This window comes from Pristiophorus japonicus, chromosome 12 (assembly GCF_044704955.1).
Source record: "Pristiophorus japonicus isolate sPriJap1 chromosome 12, sPriJap1.hap1, whole genome shotgun sequence".
In the NCBI taxonomy this organism is placed as follows: domain Eukaryota; kingdom Metazoa; phylum Chordata; class Chondrichthyes; family Pristiophoridae; genus Pristiophorus; species Pristiophorus japonicus.
Genome location: NC_091988.1, coordinates 102,030,246 through 102,050,399, shown reverse-complemented (window position 1 = coordinate 102,050,399; position 20,154 = coordinate 102,030,246). Strand labels below are relative to the sequence as shown.

Here is a 20,154-nt window from a genome sequence, read left to right as displayed (position 1 = left end):
GCAGGAGTAGGCCATTCGGCCCTTCGAGCCTGCACCGCCATTCGAGAAGATCATGGCTGATCATTCCCTCAGTACCCCTTTCCTGCTTTCTCTCCATACCCCTTGATCCCCTTAGCTGTAAGGGCCATATCTAACTCCCTCTTGAATATATCCAATGAACTGGCATCAACAACTCTCTGTGGCAGGGAATTCCACAAGTTAACAACTTTCTGAGTGAAGAAGTTTCTCCTCATTTCAGTCCTAAATGGCCTACCCCTTATCCTAAGACTATGTCCCCTGGTTCTGGACTTCCCCAACATCGGGAACATTCTTCCCGCATCTAACCTGTCCAGTATCGTCAGAATCTTATACGTTTCTATGAGATTCCCTCTCATTCTACTAAACTCCAGTGAATAAAGGCCCAGTTGATCCAGTCTCTCCTCATATGACAGTCCAGCCATCCCTGGAACTAGTCTGGTGAACCTTTGCTGCATTCCCTCAATAGCAAGAATGTCCTTCCTCAGATTAGGAGACAAAAACTGAATACAATATTCCAGGTGAGGCCTCACTAAGGCCCTGTACAACTGCAGTAAGACCTCCCTGCTCCTATACTCAAATCCCCTAGCTATGAAGGCCAACATGCCATTTGCCACCTTCACCGCCTGCTGTACCTGCATGCCAACCTTCAATGACTGATGAACCATGATACCCAGGTGTCTCGTTGCAGCTCCCCTTTTCCTAATCTGTCGCCATTCAGATAATATTCTGCCTTCGTGTTTTTGCTCCCAAAATGGATAACGTCACATTTATCCACATTATACTGCATCTGCCATGCATTTGCCCACTCAGCTAACCTGTCCAAGTCACCCTGCAGCCTGCGTCCCCCTCACAGCTCACACCGCCACCCAGTTTAGTGTCATCTGCAAACGTGGAGATATTACATTCAATTCCTTCATCCAAATCGTTAATGTATATTGTAAAGAGCTGGGGTCCCAGCACTGAGCCCTGCGGCACTCAGCTAGTCTCTGCCTGCCATTCTGAAAAGGACCCGTTTATCCCGACTCTCTGCTTCCTGTCTGCCAACCAGTTCTCTCTCCACGTCAGTATATTACCCCCAATACCATGCGCTTTGATTTTGCACACCAATCTCTTTAGCGGGACCTTGTCAAAAGCCTTTTAAAAGTTCAAATACACCACATCCACTGGTTCTCCTTTGTCCACTCTGCTAGTTACATCCTCAAAAAATTCCAGAAGATTCGTCAAGCATGATTTCCCTTTCATAAAACCATGCTGACTTGGACCGATCCTGTTACTGCTTTCCAAATGCGCTGTAATTTCATCCTTAATGATTAATTCCAACATTTTCCCCACCACTGATGTCAGGCTAACCGGTCTATAATTCACTGTTTTCTCTCTCTCTCCTTTTTTAAAAAGTGGTGTTACATTAGCTACCCTCCAGTCCAAAGGAACTGATCCAGAGTCGATAGACTGTTGGAAAATGATCACCAATGCATCCACTATTTCTAGGGCCACTTCCTTAAGTACTCTGGGATGCAGACTATCAGGCCCCAGGGATTCATGAACTTTCAATCCCATCAATTTCCCTAACACAATTTCCCGCCTAATAAGGATATCCTTCAGTTCCTCCTTCTCACTAGACCCACTGTCCCCTAGTACATTCGGAAGGTTATTTGTGGCTTCCTTCGTGAAGACAGAACCAAAGTATTTGTTCAGTTGGTCTGCCATTTCTTTGTTCCCCCATTATAAATTCACCTGATTCTGACTGCACGGGACCTACATTTGTCTTCACTAATCTTTTTCTCTTCACATATTTATAGAAGCCTTTGCAGTCAGTTTTTATGTTACCTGCAAGCTTCCTCTCATACTCTATTTTCCCGCTCTTAATTAAACCCATAGTCCCCCTCTGTTGAATTCTAAATTTCTCCCAGTCCTCGGGTTTGTTACTTTTTCTAGCCAATTTATATGCCTCTTCCTTGGTTTTAACACTATCCTTAATTTCCACTGTTAGCCACGGTTGAGCCACCTTCCCCGTTTTATTTTTACTCCAGACAGGGATGTACAATTGCTGAAGTTCATCCATGTGATCTTTAAATGTTTGCCATTGCTTATCCACCGTCAACCCTTTAAGTCTCCTTTGCCAGTCTATTCTAGCCAATTCACGCCTTATAACGTTGAAGTTACCTTTCCTTAAGTTCAGGACCCTAGTTTCCGAGTTAACTGTGTCACTCTCCATCTTAAAAAAATTCTCCCACATTATGGTCACTCTTCCCCAAGGGGCCTCGCACAACAAGATTGCTAATTAGTCCCTTCTCATTACACATCACCCAGTCTAGGATGGCCAGCTCTCTAGTTGGTTCCTCGATATATTGGTCGAGAAAACCATCCCTAATACACTCCAGGAAATCCTCCACCGCATTGCTACCAGTTTGGTTAGCCCAATCAATATATAGATTAAAGTCGCCCATGATAACTGCTATACCTTTATTGCACACATCCCTTATTTCTTGTTTGATGTTGTCTCCAACCTCACTACTACTGTTTGGTTTTCTGTACACAACTTCCACTAGCGTTTTCTGCCCTTTGGTATTCCGCAGCTCCATCCATACCGATTCCACATCATCCAGGCTAATGTCCCTCCTTACTATTGCATTAATTTCCTCTTTAAGCAGCAACGCCACCCCGCCTCCTTTTCCTCTCTGCCTATCCTTCCTAAATGTTGAATACCCCTGGATGTTGAGTTCCCAACCTTGGTCACCCGGAGCCATGTCTCCGTTATGCCAATTACATCATATCCGTTAACTGCTGTCTGCGCAGTTAAATCGTCCACCTTATTCCGAATACTCCTCGCATTGAGGCACAGAGCCTTCAGGCTTGTCTTTTTAACACACTTTGCCTCTTTAGAATTTTGCTATAATGTGGCCCTTTTTGTTTTTTGCCTTAGGTTTCTCTGCCCTCCACTTTTACTATTCTCCTTTCTGTCTTTTGCTTCTGCCCTAATTTTATTTTGCTCTGTCTCCCAGCATAGGTTCCCATCCCCCTGCCATGTTAGTTTAACTCCTCCCCAACAGCACTAGCAAACACTCCCCCTAGGACATTGGTTCCGGTCCTGCCCAGGTGCAGACCGTCCGGTTTGTACTGGTCCCACCTCCCCCAGAACCGGTTCCAATGACCCAGGAATTTGAATCCCTCCCTTTTGCACCATTCCCCAAGCCACGTATTCATCTGGGCTATCCATCGATTCCTACTCTGACTAGCTCATGGCACTGGTAGCAATCCTGAGATTACTACTTTTGAGGTCCTACTTTTTAATTTAGCTCCTAGCTCCCTAAATTCGTCTTGTAGGACCTCATCCCGTTTTTTACCGATCTCGGTACCTATGTGCACCCCGACAACTGGCTGTTCACCCTCCCTTTTCAGAATGTCCTGCACCTGGATCCGTTCGCATCCCGCTGAAATTGGCTTTCCCCAGTTCAACATTTTTACTCCAGATTGCTCCTGTCCTTTTCCATAGCTAATTTCCAGAGCTAATCTGTTGTCGTTGTAAAGGCTGCCGTTGCAAAGGCTGCCCATGGACGAAAAGATTGCGCTCAAAGGAGTTCATGGCCTGCTCAGTACAAAAAGATTTGAGGGAACATCGTTCAGCAGATCCCTGAAATGTCGCAAAAGTACTCCACAATTAATGATTTTGAAATGCAGTGACTTATGTAGGCAAAAGCAGCCGTCATCTGGTGCACAGCAAGCTCCCACAAGCAGCAGTGAGATGGAAACATAGAAAATATGTACAGGAGCAGGGACGTCTTGCTGCAGTTGTACAGGGTCTTGGTGAGGCCACACCTTGTGTGCAGTTTTGGTTTCCTAATCTGAGGAAGGACATTCTTGCTATTGAGGGAGTGCAGCGAAGGTTCACCAGACTGATTCCCGGGATGGCAGGACTGACATATGAAGAAAAACTGGATCGACTAGGCTTATATTTACTGGAATTTAGAAGAATGAGAGGGGATCTCAGAAACATATAAAATTCTGACGGGATTGGACAGGTTAGATGCAGGAAGACTGTTCCCGATGTTGAGGAAGTCCAGATCCAGGGGTCACAGTTTAAGGATAAGGGGTAAGCCATTTAGGACTGAGATGAGGAGAATTTCACCTAGAGAATTTGAACCTATGAAATTCTTTACCACAGAAAGTTGTTGAGTCCAGTTCGTTGGATGGTATTCAAAAGGGAGTTAGATGTGGCCCTTACGGCTAAAGGGATCAAGGGGTATGGAGAGAAAGGAGGAGTGGGGTACTAAAGTTGCATGATCATGTTGAATGCTGGTGCAGCCTCGAAGGGCCGAATAGCCTGCTCCTGGACGTATTTTCTATGTTTCCATCTCATTGCTGTTTGTGGAAGCTTGCTGAGCACCAGATGACGGCTGCTTTGCCTACATAAGTCACTGCATTTCAAAATCATTAATTGTGGAGTACTTTTGCGACATTTCAGGGATCTGCTGAATGATGTTCCCTCAAATCTTTTTGTACTGAGCAGGCCATGAACTCCTTTGAACGCAATCTTTTCGTCCGTAGGCAGCTTTTGCAATGGCAGCCTTTACAACGACAACAGATTAGATCTGGAAATTAGCTATGGAAAAGGACAGGGAGCAATCTGGAGTAAAAATGTTTAACTGGGGAAGGCCAATTTCAGTGGGATGCGAACGGATCCGGGTAAACTGGAATCAAAGATTGGCAGGCAAAACTGTAGTGGAACAATGGGCTGCCTTTAAAGAGGAAATAGTTTGCGTACAGTCGAGGTACATTCCCACTAGGGGGAAAGGTAGGGCAACTAAAGTCAGAGCTCCCTGGATGACGAAACAGATAAAAATATGATGAAGCAGAAAAAGAGCGTGTATGAAAGATGTCAGGTTGCAAATACATTTGAGAATAAGTCTATACATAGAAAGGTCAGGGGGAAAGTGAAAAAGAAAATAAAGGGGCAAAGAGAGGGTATGAGAAGAGACTGGCAGCCAACTTAAAAGGTAATCCAAAAGACTTCTATAGGCATATAAATGGTAAAAAGGGTGGGGCCATATAGGGACCAAAAAGGAGACCTACGCATAGAGGCAGAGGGTATGGCTGAGGTACTAAATGAGTACTTTACATCTGTCTTCATCAAGGAACAGGATGCTGCCGTAGACATAGTGAAGGATGAGGTAATTGAGACACTTTATCAAATAAAAATTGATAAAAAAAGATGCATTAGAAAGGCTGGCTGTACTTAAAGTAGATAAATCACCAGGAGCGGATGGGATGTATCCTAGGATGCTGAGAGAATTGAGGACGGAAATCGCGGCGGGACTGGCCATAATAACCCCCCCCCCCCCCCCCAGTCTCTCTTCATCCCCCCCCCCCAGTCTCTCTTTTCCTCCCCCCCCCCCACCCGCCCCAGTCTCTCTTCTCACCACCACCTCCCTTGCCACAGTCTCTCTTCTCCTCCCCGCCAGCCTATTTCTCCTACCCCCCGTCTCTCTTTTTCCCCCCAAACCCCATTTTCCCTTCTCCCCCCCCCCCATCTTCTCTTTTCCCCCCCCATATTCTCTCTCTTTCCCACCCCCCATATTCTCTCTCTTCCCCCCCCATATTCTCTCTCTTCCCCCCCCATATTCTCTCTTTCCCCCCCCCATATTCTCTCTCTTTCCCACCCCCCATATTCTCTCTCTCCCCCCCCCATAGTCTCTCTTCCCCCCCCCCATATTCTCTCTCTTCCCCCCCCATATCTCTCCCCCCCATATCTCTCCCCCCCATATCTCTCCCCCCCATATCTCTCCCCCCCATATCTCTTCCCCCCGCCATATCTCCCCCCCCCCATATCCCCCCCCCCCATATCTCTCCCCCATATTCTCTCTTCCCCCATATTCTCTTCCCCCCCCATATTCTCTTCCCCCCTACTTCACCCCCCCATATTCTCTTCCCCCCCCCATATTCTCTTCCCCCCCCATATTCTCTTCCCCCCCCATATTCTCTTCCCCCCCATATTCTCTTCCCCCCCATATTCTCTTCCCCCCCCATATTCTCTTCCCCCCCCATATTCTCTTCCTCCCCCATATTCTCTTCCCCCCCCCCATATTCTCTTCCCCCCCCCATATTCTCTTCCCCCCCCCATATTCTCTTCCCCCCCCCCCCATATTCTCTTCCCCCCCCCATATTCTCTTCCCCCCCCCCATATTCTCTTCCCCCCCCCCATATTCTCTTCCCCCCCCCATATTCTCTTCCCCCCCCCATATTCTCTTCCCCCCCCCATATTCTCTTTCCCCCCCCCATATTCTCTTTCCCCCCCCCATATTCTCTTTCCCCCCCCCCATATTCTCTTTCCCCCCCCCATATTCTCTTCCCCCCCCCATATTCTCTCCCCCCCCCATATTCTCTTCCCCCCCCATATTCTCTTCCCCCCCATATTCTCCTTCCCCCCCCATATTCTCTTCCCCCCCCATATTCTCTTCCCCCCCATATTCTCTTCCCCCCCCCATATTCTCTTCCCCCCCCCATATTCTCTTCCCCCCCCCCCCATATTCTCTTCCCCCCCCCATATTCTCTTCCCCCCCCCCATATTCTCTTCCCCCCCCCCATATTCTCTTCCCCCCCCCATATTCTCTTCCCCCCCCCATATTCTCTTCCCCCCCCCATATTCTCTTTCCCCCCCCCATATTCTCTTTCCCCCCCCCCATATTCTCTTTCCCCCCCCCCATATTCTCTTCCCCCCCCCATATTCTCTCCCCCCCCCATATTCTCTTCCCCCCCCATATTCTCTTCCCCCCCATATTCTCCTTCCCCCCCCATATTCTCTTCCCCCCCCATATTCTCTTCCCCCCCATATTCTCTTTCCTCCCCCCATATTCTCTTCCCCCCCCCATATTCTCTTCCCCCCCCCATATTCTCTTCGCCCCCCCATATTCTCTTCGCCCCCCCATATTCTCTTCGCCCCCCCATATTCTCTTCGCCCCCCCATATTCTCTTCGCCCCCCCATATTCTCTTCGCCCCCCCATATTCTCTTCGCCCCCCCATATTCTCTTCGCCCCCCCATATTCTCTTCGCCCCCCCATATTCTCTTCGCCCCCCATATTCTCTTCGCCCCCCCATATTCTCTTCGCCCCCCCATATTCTCTTCGCCCCCCCATATTCTCTTCGCCCCCCCATATTCTCTTCGCCCCCCCATATTCTCTTCGCCCCCCCATATTCTCTTCGCCCCCCCATATTCTCTTCGCCCCCCCATGTTCTCTTCGCCCCCCATGTTCTCTTCGCCCCCCATGTTCTCTTCGCCCCCCATGTTCTCTTCGCCCCCCCATGTTCTCTTCGCCCCCCCATGTTCTCTTCGCCCCCCCATGTTCTCTTCGCCCCCCCCATATTCTCTTCCCCCCCCATATTCTCTTCCCCACCCCCATATTCTCTTCCCCACCCCCATATTCTCTTCGCCCCCCCATATTCTCTTCGCCCCCCCATATTCTCTTCGCCCCCCCATATTCTCTTCGCCCCCCCATATTCTCTTCGCCCCCCCATATTCTCTTCGCCCCCCCATATTCTCTTCGCCCCCCCATATTCTCTTCGCCCCCCCATATTCTCTTCGCCCCCCCATATTCTCTTCGCCCCCCCATATTCTCTTCGCCCCCCCATATTCTCTTCGCCCCCCCATATTCTCTTCGCCCCCCCATATTCTCTTCGCCCCCCCATATTCTCTTCGCCCCCCCATATTCTCTTCGCCCCCCCATATTCTCTTCGCCCCCCCATATTCTCTTCGCCCCCCCATATTCTCTTCGCCCCCCCATATTCTCTTCGCCCCCCCATATTCTCTACGCTCCCCCATATTCTCTACGCTCCCCCATATTCTCTTCGCCCCCCCATATTCTCTTTCTCCCCCCATATTCTCTTCCCCCCCATTCTCTGCCCCCCCGCCCCCCATTCTCTGCCCCCCTCCCCCATTCTCTGCCCCCCCCGCCCCCATTCTCTGCCCCCCCCCGCCCCCATTCTCTGTCCCCCCCGCCCCCCATTCTCTGTCCCCCCGCCCCCATTCTCTGTCCCCCCGCCCCCCATTCTCTGTCCCCCCGCCCCCCATTCTCTGTCCCCCCCGCCCCCCATTCCCTGTCCCCCCCGCCCCCCATTCCCTGTCCCCCCCGCCCCCCATTCCCTGTCCCCCCCGCCCCCCATTCCCTGTCCCCCCCGCCCCCCCCCCATTCCCTGTCCCCCCCGCCCCCCATTCCCTGCCCCCCCGCCCCCCATTCCCTGCCCCCCCCCGCCCCCCATTCCCTGCCCCCCCCCCCGCCCCCCATTCTCTGCCGTCCCCGCCCCCCATTCTCTGTCCCCCGCCCCCCCATTTCTCTGTCCCCCCGCCTCCCCCCATTCCCCCTCTCTCCGCCCCCCCCCCAGTCTTTCTCTCCCTACCAGTTTCTCTCCCCTTTCGATCCTCTCCTCCCCCCAACCATTCTTCCACAGAGTTGAAGTAAATGTGTTCACGTTGCAAAGCCACAACGTTTGGGTAATGTGCAAGTGCGGCTCTGTGACCCCGTACGCACGCACAGAAGGCAGCAAAAATGGTAATGTGGAGAATCACAGCGTTCGCAGGCAGTACCTCAGGGGTCCGCGCGTACAAGCGCCGAAGTAGGTCCCGTGAGTAGGCGCCAACCCCCACTCCTGCGGGCCTAAAGAATGAGCCTGTGGGACGTGATTGAAAATAGCATCTGTTCGCTGGAGCTATGGGACTGCGTGGCCTGCAACACCTGGTGCGCAGCAGCCTCGAGGAAACTGCGCAGCTTAGGGGGAACAGTGGTGCTGAACTGTTGCATTAATACATTCTTTCCTGCTCACTGTCCAGCAAATTCTGGACAATGTCCATGCCATTTGTGAACGATGGTACTGAACTGTGATGCCCCCCACAGTAGAATTATTGACCGACACGCTCTCGGCTCTCACGATGAATTTATCCACTGAAGCAAGATATTGGTGGGTGTTACCCAAGGATTTGTAACCCAGCATGAGTTTCAGGAAAGTTGGAGGGAGGAATAAAGCCATGTGAATGGATATCGTTGGAATTATGGAAACACTAAACTAGTGTCATGGGAAGTGACCAATATTCCCCCTAAAAAAAAATGTTGTACAAGGTATCTTTAAATTTGCTGCGCATGTGCGGCATATTAGAGGGAACAGCTTGGGATAAAGGGGTAAGCTATTTAGGACCGAGATGAGGAGAAACTCAGAGTTGTGAACCTATGGAATTGTTGTTGAGTCCAGTTCGTTAGATATATTCAAAAGGGAGTTAGATGTGGCCCTTACGGCTAAAGGGATCAAGGGGTATGGAGAGAAAGCAGGAAATGGGGTACTGAAGTTACATGATCAGCCATGATCATATTGAATGGTGGTGCAGGCTCGAAGGGCCCAATGGCCTACTCCTGCAGCTATTTTCTATGTTTCTATGTGAGCGGCCTGCGTGGTATCTTCCCGATTGCTGCGCATGCGCGGTATCTTAGTGGGAACAGTGGCAATGACAGTGCCAGAAGTATATCCAATTACATTTTGCTGCTTTGCTGGAACTGGAGCCTGGCAGCTCTTTGCACTGATATTATACGATGTGCAGTAAACATGTATCCATGATGTGCTGGGACTGTCTGATGTTCGTTCTCTCTCTCTCTCTCTCTCTCTCTCTCTCTCTCTCTCTCTCTCTCTCTCTCTCTCTCTCTCTCTCTCTCTCTCCATAGAACAACTGTGGCCCGTGCCAAGGTGATCAACGAATGGTCGAATGACGGCGGCATGCTGTTAATGGGGTATGAGATGTATCGCCTGCTGTCGTTGAAAAAGTCATTTGTTACCGGGAGGAGGAAGAAGACGAAGAAACCAACAGGGCCTGTGATTATAGATCTAGATGAGGAAGATCGGCAGCAAGAACTGTTGAAAGGTAATAAAGAAATTGCATTTTTATCTTTCATAACCTCACTGCCAACAAATTACATTTGAGGTGTAGTCACTATTATATAGACATGTCTGGCAGCCAATGTGCATACAGCAAAGTCCCACAAGCAGTCATGAGATGAAAGACCTGTTCTGTTTTGGTAATGCTGGTTGAGAGATGAATGTTGACCAGGACACTCTGAGAATTCCCTGTTGTCCTTCGAAAATGTGCCATGGAATCAATTATGTCCATTGGAACAGGTAGCTAGGGCCTCAGTTTATCGTTTCATCCAAAACATGCCACCTCCGACAGTATAGCACTCCGTCACTTCTGCACTGAAGTGCCACAACCTTATGACCTGGAGGTTGAAGTCTGACTAACTGGGCCGAGTTGACACTTTATTTAGTGTAGGGAGGAGGAGAGAAGCATGGGGTCTTAAAATAGCTGTCAGCTCTATTGGTTTTAACCATAAATGTTTACGGCTCACGGGGAGGGCATTTTGCCCGTCATCCCTGTGCTTGCTCTCTGCTAGGGCAATCCTAAACTATTCCCACTTATCCATTGTCTCGCCATAGCCCTTTACCTTCCTTTGCTTCAAATATTTATCCCGCTTTCCTTTAAATGATGCAAATGTCTCTGCCTCAATCACTCCCTGTGACAAAGCACTCCATGCTCCAACGGTCGCTGCACTTCACAGTCCTCAACCAACCAGGTGACTCCAGAGAACTATAGGAATTTACAACATAGGCGGAGGCCAATCAGCCCATTGAGCCTGTGCTGACACTTCCACAGAGAAATACAAAACTAACCTCACTGCCCTACTTTCCCTCCCCAGTGCTCTATATCTTCCTCTGCTTCAATTGTTTATTATTCTCTTAAAATGATGCAGAGATCTCTGTCTCGACTGCTCCCTGTAGCAATGCAGTTCCTGCTTCCAACAACTGTGTAGGAATTTCTCCTATCCGCCCCCCCCCTTCACTTTCTTAGTGACAATTTTAAATTGATGACCGCATGTCATTGACTACCCAACCAAAATAAATTAGTCTTTTATTATTCACTCTAATATTTGATCATTTTAAAAACTGTTAAGTTCTATCTTGGCACTCTCTGCTTCAACAGAAATGATGGAGCAGGCCCTTGATGCCTGTAATTAAAATAGACTTAACTCGGGTTTAGCAGGCTTGAAAGTGGGCTCTTACCTAAAAGCATAGAGAGCTGGCATATCTGTTGTTATCATGGACTGAGGAAAGAAAGAAAGACTTGAATTTATATAGCACCTTTCACGACCACTGGACACCTCAAAGCGCTTTGCAGCCAACAAAGTACTTTTTGGAGTGTAGTCACTGTTGTAATGTGGTAAATAATGAGAAATAGGAGCAGTAATAGTTTCAGAAGATAAGTAGAGATAAAATCGAATTGCTGCAGTTGGAGGAACTTGCCTTATCCAAGAACAGTCACTTAGTTGCTTTGTATAATTGGTATCCAGATGTTTTACAGTGTTGCATTAAATTCATGTTGCATTCTACTCCTGTTCATTTGATCAGATGTTTAATTTGCTCCTTAGGGATTGAGAAAGCACTGGCCAGGCCAGGCCCCGATGTAGTTATTTGTGACGAAGGCCATCGCATAAAGAATTGCCACGCCAGCACGTCACAGGCCTTGAAGAGCATCCGCTCGAGGCGGCGAGTGGTCTTGACTGGATATCCGCTTCAGAACAACCTCATGGAGTACTGGTGCATGGTGGACTTTGTCCGGCCCGACTTCCTTGGCACCAGGCAGGAGTTCAGCAACATGTTTGAGCGCCCCATCCTGAACGGGCAGTGTATCGACTCCACGCCGCAGGATGTCCGCCTGATGCGGTACCGCAGCCACGTTTTACACAGCCTGCTAGAAGGGTTCGTACAAAGGTGAGAACTTGGGCGGGAGGCCTGCAAAGTCACAGTTGTATAAAGTAAAGCTCTGGTTAGACCACATCTAGAGCACTGCATTGAGGTCTGGGCACCGCAGCTCAGCAAGGTTAGATTGGCCTTGGAGGGGATGCAGTGCAGAGTCACCAGAATGATACCAGGGTTTAAATTATTAGGATAGGGTACTTGTTTTCCCTTGCGTATTGAAGCTTAAGGGGGTGATCTGATTAAGGTGTTTAAGACGATTAAAGGATTTGATAGGTTGTAAAATGAGAAACTATTTTTTCTGGTGGGAGAGTGTTGAACGAGGGGGCATAACCTTAAAATTAGAGCTAGGCTGTTCAACAGTGATTTTAGGAAGCACTTTTTCATACAATTGCCTCAATTTTAGCCAGGAGTTGCTCCGTTTTTTTTTTGGAGTAACCTGCTTTTTCTGGCGTAACTTAAAAATCCCCAGTTTCCCCAATCAATTTGCACCAGCGTAACTCACTTAGTTACATTTTTTTTAGGTTAGTTTTTTTTTCTCAAAAGGGGGCATTACCAGTCACCTAAGCCAGTTCTGCCCATTTAGACAACTTAGGCCAGTTAATAGTTACTCCATTTCTACTTAGGCCAACGTATGTGGCCATTTCAGAAAACCCTTGCAGAGAGTTAAAGAAATCGGCCTAACAATTCAATAAGAAATAAAAAATTGAAGCCCTACCTTCATCTTCAAACTCGGCCCAGGAAGGCAGCGGGCTGGTGCGGGAGGCCACTCGGCCTGGGCTAGAGGCGGGACAACACACCGGGAGGCCATTCGGCCTGGGCTAGGGATGGGACAACACACCGGGGGGCCACTCGGCCAGGGCTAGGAGCGGGACAACACACCGGGAGGCCATTCGGCCTGGGCTAGGGGTGGAATAACACACCAGGAGGCCGTTCGTCCAGGGCTAGGGGTGGGCAGGAGAACTGATAGAAATCACTGGCAGGCAGGAGCACTATAAGTTCTCCTGCCCGCCCCTAGCCCAACAAAGGAGGCAGAATAAATGCAGAGAATTTTACCTAAAGGACCCAGCAACACAGGGAGGAAGAACATCGCCACGCTCTCAAACTGACAGAGAGACCCACATCAATTGGGACTGTTGTTGCAGACTCGCAGCGCTACTGCACATGCGCAGACATCACGAATCACCACTGCGCATGTGCAGACGTCCCGGCACATTTTCCAGCGCAGAACAATTGGCCACGCTGCGCAACTGCAATGAAGAGGCCAGACAGCGGCCAAAGTTCCAACGTTTTTTTTCAGCGCATCTGGGAACCTACATAACCTACGTAAGTGCGCCGAAAAACTGGCTCAGCCAAAATTGAGCCCAAAGAGTGGTGGCAATCTGGATGTCTCTTCCCTAAAAAGCAGTTGAGGCTGGGGGTCAATTGAAAATGTCAAAACTGAGATTGATAGATTATTGTTTGGCATGGGTATTATGGAACCAAGGCGGGTAGATGGTGTTAAAATACAGATCAGACACGATAAAAACAGAAAATGCTGGAAATACTCGGGTCAGGCAGCATCTAGAGAGAAAGGGTTAATGTTTCAGGGCCTTTCGAAAGGTCATTGACCTGAAACATTAACTCAGTACCTTTCTCCACAGATGCTGCCCGACCTGCTGAGTATTTCCAGCATTTCCTGTTTTTATTCAGATTTCCCGCATCCGCAATATTTTGAACAATCAGCCATGTGGGGGAAGGCTCGAGAGCCTGAATGGCCGACTCCTGGTCCCATGGATACTGGTCAGAATTTTTTTTTTAAATGATCTGTTATGAGACTTAACGTGCTGTGACTTGTTTTTTTTTTATGCCTTCATCAGAATGTTTTCTGGCTTGTTATCTGTCGCTCGACATTCTACCTACACACCTGTGGCCAGTCCCAACGCAGCAGACTGATGTAAATACTGCTGGGATAGCAGTTTATATTTGCTGCCAAGGATCAGGGGAAACATCACATTTTCATAGAGGTCTCGGGTTGTTTACTGGGTAACTTCAAAACTTTTGAGGCAGTGCAGTAACTGTAAATGGGTAGGAGTCTGTGAGTGTGTGTGCGTGCACATGCGTGAGCAGTGGCCTATTTAAATAACGTAATGAAAGAGCACTGCTGTAGAAAGCCTCTCGCATTACACATGTATTGAGTGGGGGAGGGGAGGGTGCCAATACTTCTTGGAATCCTGTGAGGCAAGTACAGCAGGGGGTAGCTGTGCTCGAGAGGGCAGGGGGTAGCTGTTCCCATGGGCCAGGGGGTAATGGTGCCCGTGGGGGGGGTCCTGGGTTAACTGTGCCCGTGTGGGGGGGCCGGGGGTAATGGTGCCCGTGGGTGGGACCCGGGGGTAACGGTGCCCGTGGGTGGGGCCCCGGGGGTAACGGTGCCTGTGGGTGGGGCCCCTGGGGTAATGGTGCGCGTGGATGGGGCCCCGGGGGTAACGGTGCCCGTGGGGGGGGCCCGGGGGTAACGGTGCCTGTGAGGGGGGGAGCCTGGGGGTAGCGGTGCCCGTGGGGGACCAGGGGGTAACGGTGCCCGTGGGGGGTGGAGCCCGGGGTTAACGGTGCCCGTGGGGGGGGGGGGTGGGGGTAACTGTGCCCGTGGGGGGGGCCGGGGGTAACGGTGTCCGTGGGGGGGGTGGGCCGGGGGGTAGGTTCCAGTTATATATCAAGTTGTTGTGGGGTATAATCACCCAATGGGCTTGCTAGAAATAGAATTAATGTTTGGAACTGTTGATCCAGCTCCATTATAAACGCCAAGTGTCTCCCCTTTGGTGCGGATTGTTCCAAGTCAACGCTTGCTTACGACAACCTCACTTCAGCCATCCATTTATTGTGAAGACGTATCTTTTCGTGCTTCCCCTTTATATTTTCTCCAGCAAAACTAAGTTTCGACACTTGAGCCTGTTTTCTTAGATTTCTAAGGCCTAAAATTATTCTGGTCGCTCATCTCTGAACCCCTTCAAAGGCACTTATATATTTTTTTTTGAGAGGGGGGTGACCAAAACTGCAGGCTCCTAAACTTGCCGCAGCTTTGACCGTTACTTTGTCGCTATAACTTGTTCTGACCTGTGGTCCACTGCTCCCGAGCTAACTCAGTACCCTCTTTGCCCTTACACTGACCAGATGTTCTCTCGGTATAATCAGTGATTACGTCTAAATCCTTTTCTTCTTTGGCCTCCGTTAGTAAACTATCTAAATTAAGGCCTTTTCATGTTGTTTACTATTGTGTTTCTTTGAATGTGATCCCACAATTCATCATACAATGTATATGGCCTGCCTTGGTCTATCATGATAATTGTTCCAGCTTTTGACTGGAGAAACTGGGGTTGTTCTCCCTGGAGCAGAGAAGGTTAAGGGGAAATTTAATAGAGGTCTTCAAAGTCATGAAGGGTTTTACTAGAGTAAATAAGGAGAAACTGTTTCCTGTGGCAGCAGGGTCAGTAACCAGAGGACACAGATTTAAGGTCATTGGCAAAAAAACCAGAGGTGAGAGAAAAAATTTTTACACATCGAGTTACCTTGATTTGGAATGCACTGCCTGAAAGGGTGGTGGAAGCAGATTCAATAGTAACTTTCAAAAAGGAATTGGATAAATATTTGATGGGGAAAATTTTACAGGGCTATGTGGAAGAGGCAGGGCAGCGGGTCGAATTGGAAAGCTCTTTCAAAGAGCCGCCACAGGGACATTGGTCCGAATGGCCTCCTGTGCTGTGTGATTCTATGATGCACTGCTGTGTGTCATCAGAGCATTTACTAATACTACTACAGGCAGCCTGTTCCATATCATTCACAGATATTGTGAGCAGCAAGGATCCCTGAACAGACCCCTCTGGAATCCTGCTTGTTACCTATTCCCCAGCTGCACCATTTTCCATTCATTGCTACCTTCTGACTCAGGCATGCTTGGAATATTTTTTTTTAGTAAGAAACTTGTCAGGCCTGATGCTTTCAAATTAATTGGGTGCTGTTTCAAAGGATCAGTGATGTTTGACTTGTTGCAGGCGAGGCCACGATGTCTTGAGAGGTCACCTTCCTGATAAAGAAGAACATGTGCTGTTGGTCCGTCTCTCCAGAATTCAGCGATCACTGTACACAGAGTTTATGGATCGTTTCCGAGATGCAGGGAACAGTGGCTGGCTGGGGCTCAACCCTCTGAAAGCATTCTGCGTCTGCTGTAAGGTAGGCCTCTATCTTTTCAGAAACAGGTTCAATGATGGAAACATCCCCGTGGGTTTGACATGATTCCTTGTGTCTTTGTTCAATACACTAAGCAATTGCTGTCTGGTTTCTTGATAAGCCTGACAACTGAATAACTGCCATTATCGAAACTCTGTCGGGTAGTGTTAGGGCTTGTATACCATCTATATAACTCAAGGGAGTGTTTGATGAGACAGGTAGAGGGAGCTTTACTCTGTATCTAACCCATGCTGTACCTGTCCTGGGAGTGTTTGATGGGACAGTGTAAAGGGAGCTTCGCTGTGCTGTACCTGCCCTGGGAGTGTTTGATGGGACAGTGTAGCGGGAGCTTTACTCTGTATCTAACCCCGTGCTGTACCTGCCCTGGGAATGTTTGATGGGACATTGCAGAGGGAGCTTTACTCTGTATCTAATCCGAGCTATAACCTGCCCTGAGAGTGTTTTATGGGACAGTGTAGAGGGAGCTTTACTGTGTATCTAAGCCCGTGCTGTACCTGCCCTGGGAGTGTTTGATGGGACATTGTAAAGGGAGCTTTACTCTGTATCTAAGCCGAGCTATAACCTGACCTGGGAGTGTCTGATAGTGATACTAGATGCAAAAAGGCAAACTATTCACAGTGCTGATGCATAACATTTCTGCTTCTTTCTAATCCTAATAATCTCAGAAGAGCCTTGTTGTGATGGACATTTCACGAAAAAAAATTGAGACTCAATAGAATAAAGTTGAAAGGGACCAGGTGAGACTCGAACAGAAAGCAGCCAAAAATGAGACAGGGAAAGAAACCGAGACTGAGAAAAAAAGGAGACAAATAAATTACATCCAGAGCGAGATATGGAAAGACTTGGAAAGAAATCAGAGCCACAGAGAGCAAAATGGAAGCAAGCTCGGAAAAGCCTGGGAAACCCAATGAGAGATAGGAGAATGAGTGGTGACCCAGGCGGGCGCCTCAAAGAAGCAACAGCCTCGAGAGTGAGATGAACAGAAGGAGGAGGAATGGGGCGCTGGAAACAAACGGACAGGTCCAAAGTTGGGGAACAGAATAGAAAGCTCAAGCCATTCTCATCTATGTGTGTATCCTGGTTGCTGAGTCCCTTGTAGCACAAATACTTAGTCAGATTTGACAGCACATGTAAGACTAACATGGCCCCTGTACAAGGATGATAAGCAGATTCTGTGAAGTGTTCGTGCTCTGCATTCTAAGTGCCCAATGGCTAATTCTTAAAAGGGCACCATCGTCGTGCAGCATTGTTTGGCAAGCCTTTTCTTGTTTGCAAGTGACTTAAACACCCGTGAAGCACGTCATTGCGTTGCTTACAAGTGAGAGAGGATGCGTAACCCTGCTGATTCCATTCCTCCTCCGCATGAAAGCAGGTTCGCTATGTACTACTTTTGTCGAAGAGAGATCTCTCCAGCTTGTTTCTGGGCAGTTGTAATGAGCTGTATCCAATGGCCCGCCCTGTTCCACTGCTGTTGTCGGTGACAGCCCTGTGATTGAAAGGAGGTGGAGTGTCTGCACCAGGGAAGCAGAGGCCAGCTGCCTGCTCACAGCTGGGTGTTTGTTCAGTTGTTTCTGCACCGGCAAATCCCATAGCACTGTGGTGCGAGCTGATACATTACTGAACTGCTTCTGCTTCAGGACAGTCTGTAGAGGGGGTGCAAGAACACTGTCCTGTGAGAAACCACCGTCGCTTAATATATTAGCATGGCTCAGTTGGTAGCATCTCACTTCTGAGTCAGAAGGTTCAAGCCCCACTCCAGGGCCTGAGCTCATAGTCTGGGCTGATGATAGTGACGGGGTGCTTTGTTGTCGATGGTTGCCTTGGACACCAGGAGAATTTCCTGGTCCTCTCTGAATTTTGCCATGAGATCTTTAATGTCCGCCTGAATCATGTGAACAGATAGACAGGGCCTGTTTAACATCTCATCTGAAGGATGATCGTCGAGTGTCACACTCAAACATACCTGGCAGTCTTCGATCAGTGATATGAAGCCTCTTCAGCCAAAAGGCCGTGGCTTCAAGTGGAGTGTCATACTCCGCGTGTCTCCCGTGACCGGCGGGGGGATCGGTGTACTCTGCCCCCGACCAGCGGGGAGGGATCACCGGGCTCCGCCCCCTAACTGGCGGGGGGGGGGGTTGCCTGGCTCCGCCCCCTGACCGGCGGGGGATCACCGGGTTCTGCCCCCTGACCGGCGGAGGGAGGGATAACCGGGCTCCGCCCCCTGACCAGTGAGGAATGTCATACTCCGTGGGTCTCCCATGACAAGCCAGGGAGGGGGGGGGAGGAGAAGCGTGCCGGGCCCCGCCCATGACCGGCAAGTGGGGGGGATGTCGGGCTCTGCCCCCTGACTGGCAAGGTTTGCCGGGCTGCGCCCCCCGACCACTAATTGTGCCGTTTGTATGTTCGTGTAGGTGGGTGTTTGAGTGTGACGCACTGTAATGTTGACTGATTTTTGGTGGTTTGCTCGCTCTCTGCCAGATCTGGAACCACCCCGATGTACTTTATGAGGCGTTGCAGAAGGAGAACCTGGCCAATGACCCAGATTTGGATCTGGAGGTAAACGACCTTAACGCAGGAACGGCGAATGCACGCGCTCTGCCGATTGGCGGCAAAAGGAAAACTGAGAGCGCGGCTGCCACTGTCGATTCCGCAAACAGCAAGTTCACCCAGAATGTCGGATTCAACCATTTCCAGGAAAAAGCCAACCAGGTCATCACATATGACTGGGTAAGTGCCATACCTCTTCCTTTCTCTTGTCTGTATTGAGGTTTTTCCCTTTTTTGAGAACGTTCCTGCTGGATGCTGGATCACAGCAGAGCCAGGCAGTCAGACTCGCCCATCGTCACCAATAAATACTCTTCCTCAGCGGTCTATGGGAGGAAGATGGTGATTTCGAGCACCCCACTGCCCCCCCCCCCCCCCACATTCAAAAATGATACCTTCTCCTCGTTCAGCGTCTGCCTCTGTTGCAATGACCTGCTCCCGTACTTTTTCCACATCATTCTGCAGCTGGTTTCTGGGAACTCCTTGGGACCTGCCTTGTATTATTCCTCAATCTCCCCACCCCCACCTGTATGGGTGAGGTGAAGTGTCCATTGGGGAAATTTGGATTTGAATTAGCATTCTATCACTCTGGTATTGCGTCAATTCACCTTTTATAGAGCCTTCCTCCTCCAATCCCTTTTAGCAAGCACGAAGCTTCTCTCTGTTCCAATAACCGGCTTGGCTAACTGCCTATTTATTTTGTTTGTTCGTTCTCTCCCTTGTGTAAAATATTAGATGATCTTTTGGAGCCTAATAGAGTTGAATTAAGTGGACTGTTCTCTCTGTACTGTGTCCTCAGGCTAAGGATGTATTGGCAAACTACCAGCCTGGCTTGCTAGAGAACTCTGCAAAAATGGTGCTGCTGTTTGAGCTGATTGAAGAGAGCGTGAAGCTTGGGGACAAGATCCTTGTGTTTAGGTAAGACAGATTTAAGGGGGGTGAAGCACGGAATGGGTATGGGCCAGACGGAAGTTCCCCTCGACCACAGAGCTTTTTTTTCCAGTTTTCTCCCGAAGGCGTGGAAGCCCTCGGGGACCTTGCCCATGTGCCCGCTGCTCGTGTCTGACCCCAGACGGTGAACGGTAGGAGGTGGTGGTGGCGGGGGGCAGCATCACAACCTAGGCTAACCCAGCCCACACCCGCTACCCACACATGCACACCTCCGAGCATCCACCACTGTGTGACCATCAGGAGCCTTGGTTAATGCTGGCCTGTGTCGATTACTGCGATAGTAGATGTTTCACTGAACCATCAGGGATGCTGACCTCTACTGTATCCTGATTAATTGCGGGGGGGAGGGGGGGAGTGGGGGAGGCGAAGACAGAGAGCCATTCCCAAGCTGTGCTAACATTCTGGGTTGACTGTAGGGGCACTAGGGTTGGCCTTGGCACCCATGGATGAAGGAGAATCATAGAATGGTTACAGTACGGAAGGAGGCCTTTTGGCCCATCGAGCCCGTGCCAGCAAGAGCACCTCAGCGAGTCCCACCTCTCCACCCTTTCCCCGTAGCCATGCAAAAAATGTTTCCTTCAGGTACTTATCCAATACCCTTTTGAAAGCCACGATTGAATCTGCCTCCACCACCC

At 49.6% G+C, this 20,154-nt stretch overlaps 1 protein-coding gene across 1 annotated transcript in view; it reads left to right on the top strand.

Annotated features, from left to right (window-relative positions):
* rad54l2 (RAD54 like 2) overlaps window positions 1–20,154 on the top strand; it is a 149,787-nt gene that overhangs the window by 100,235 nt on the left and 29,398 nt on the right. The window contains exons 10-14 of the mRNA XM_070895822.1: window positions 9,718–9,914; window positions 11,473–11,815; window positions 15,829–16,006; window positions 18,503–18,751; window positions 19,368–19,486. Coding sequence (XP_070751923.1) covers window positions 9,718–9,914; window positions 11,473–11,815; window positions 15,829–16,006; window positions 18,503–18,751; window positions 19,368–19,486 — 1,086 coding nt within the window. The remainder of the gene's footprint in view (window positions 1–9,717; window positions 9,915–11,472; window positions 11,816–15,828; window positions 16,007–18,502; window positions 18,752–19,367; window positions 19,487–20,154) is intronic.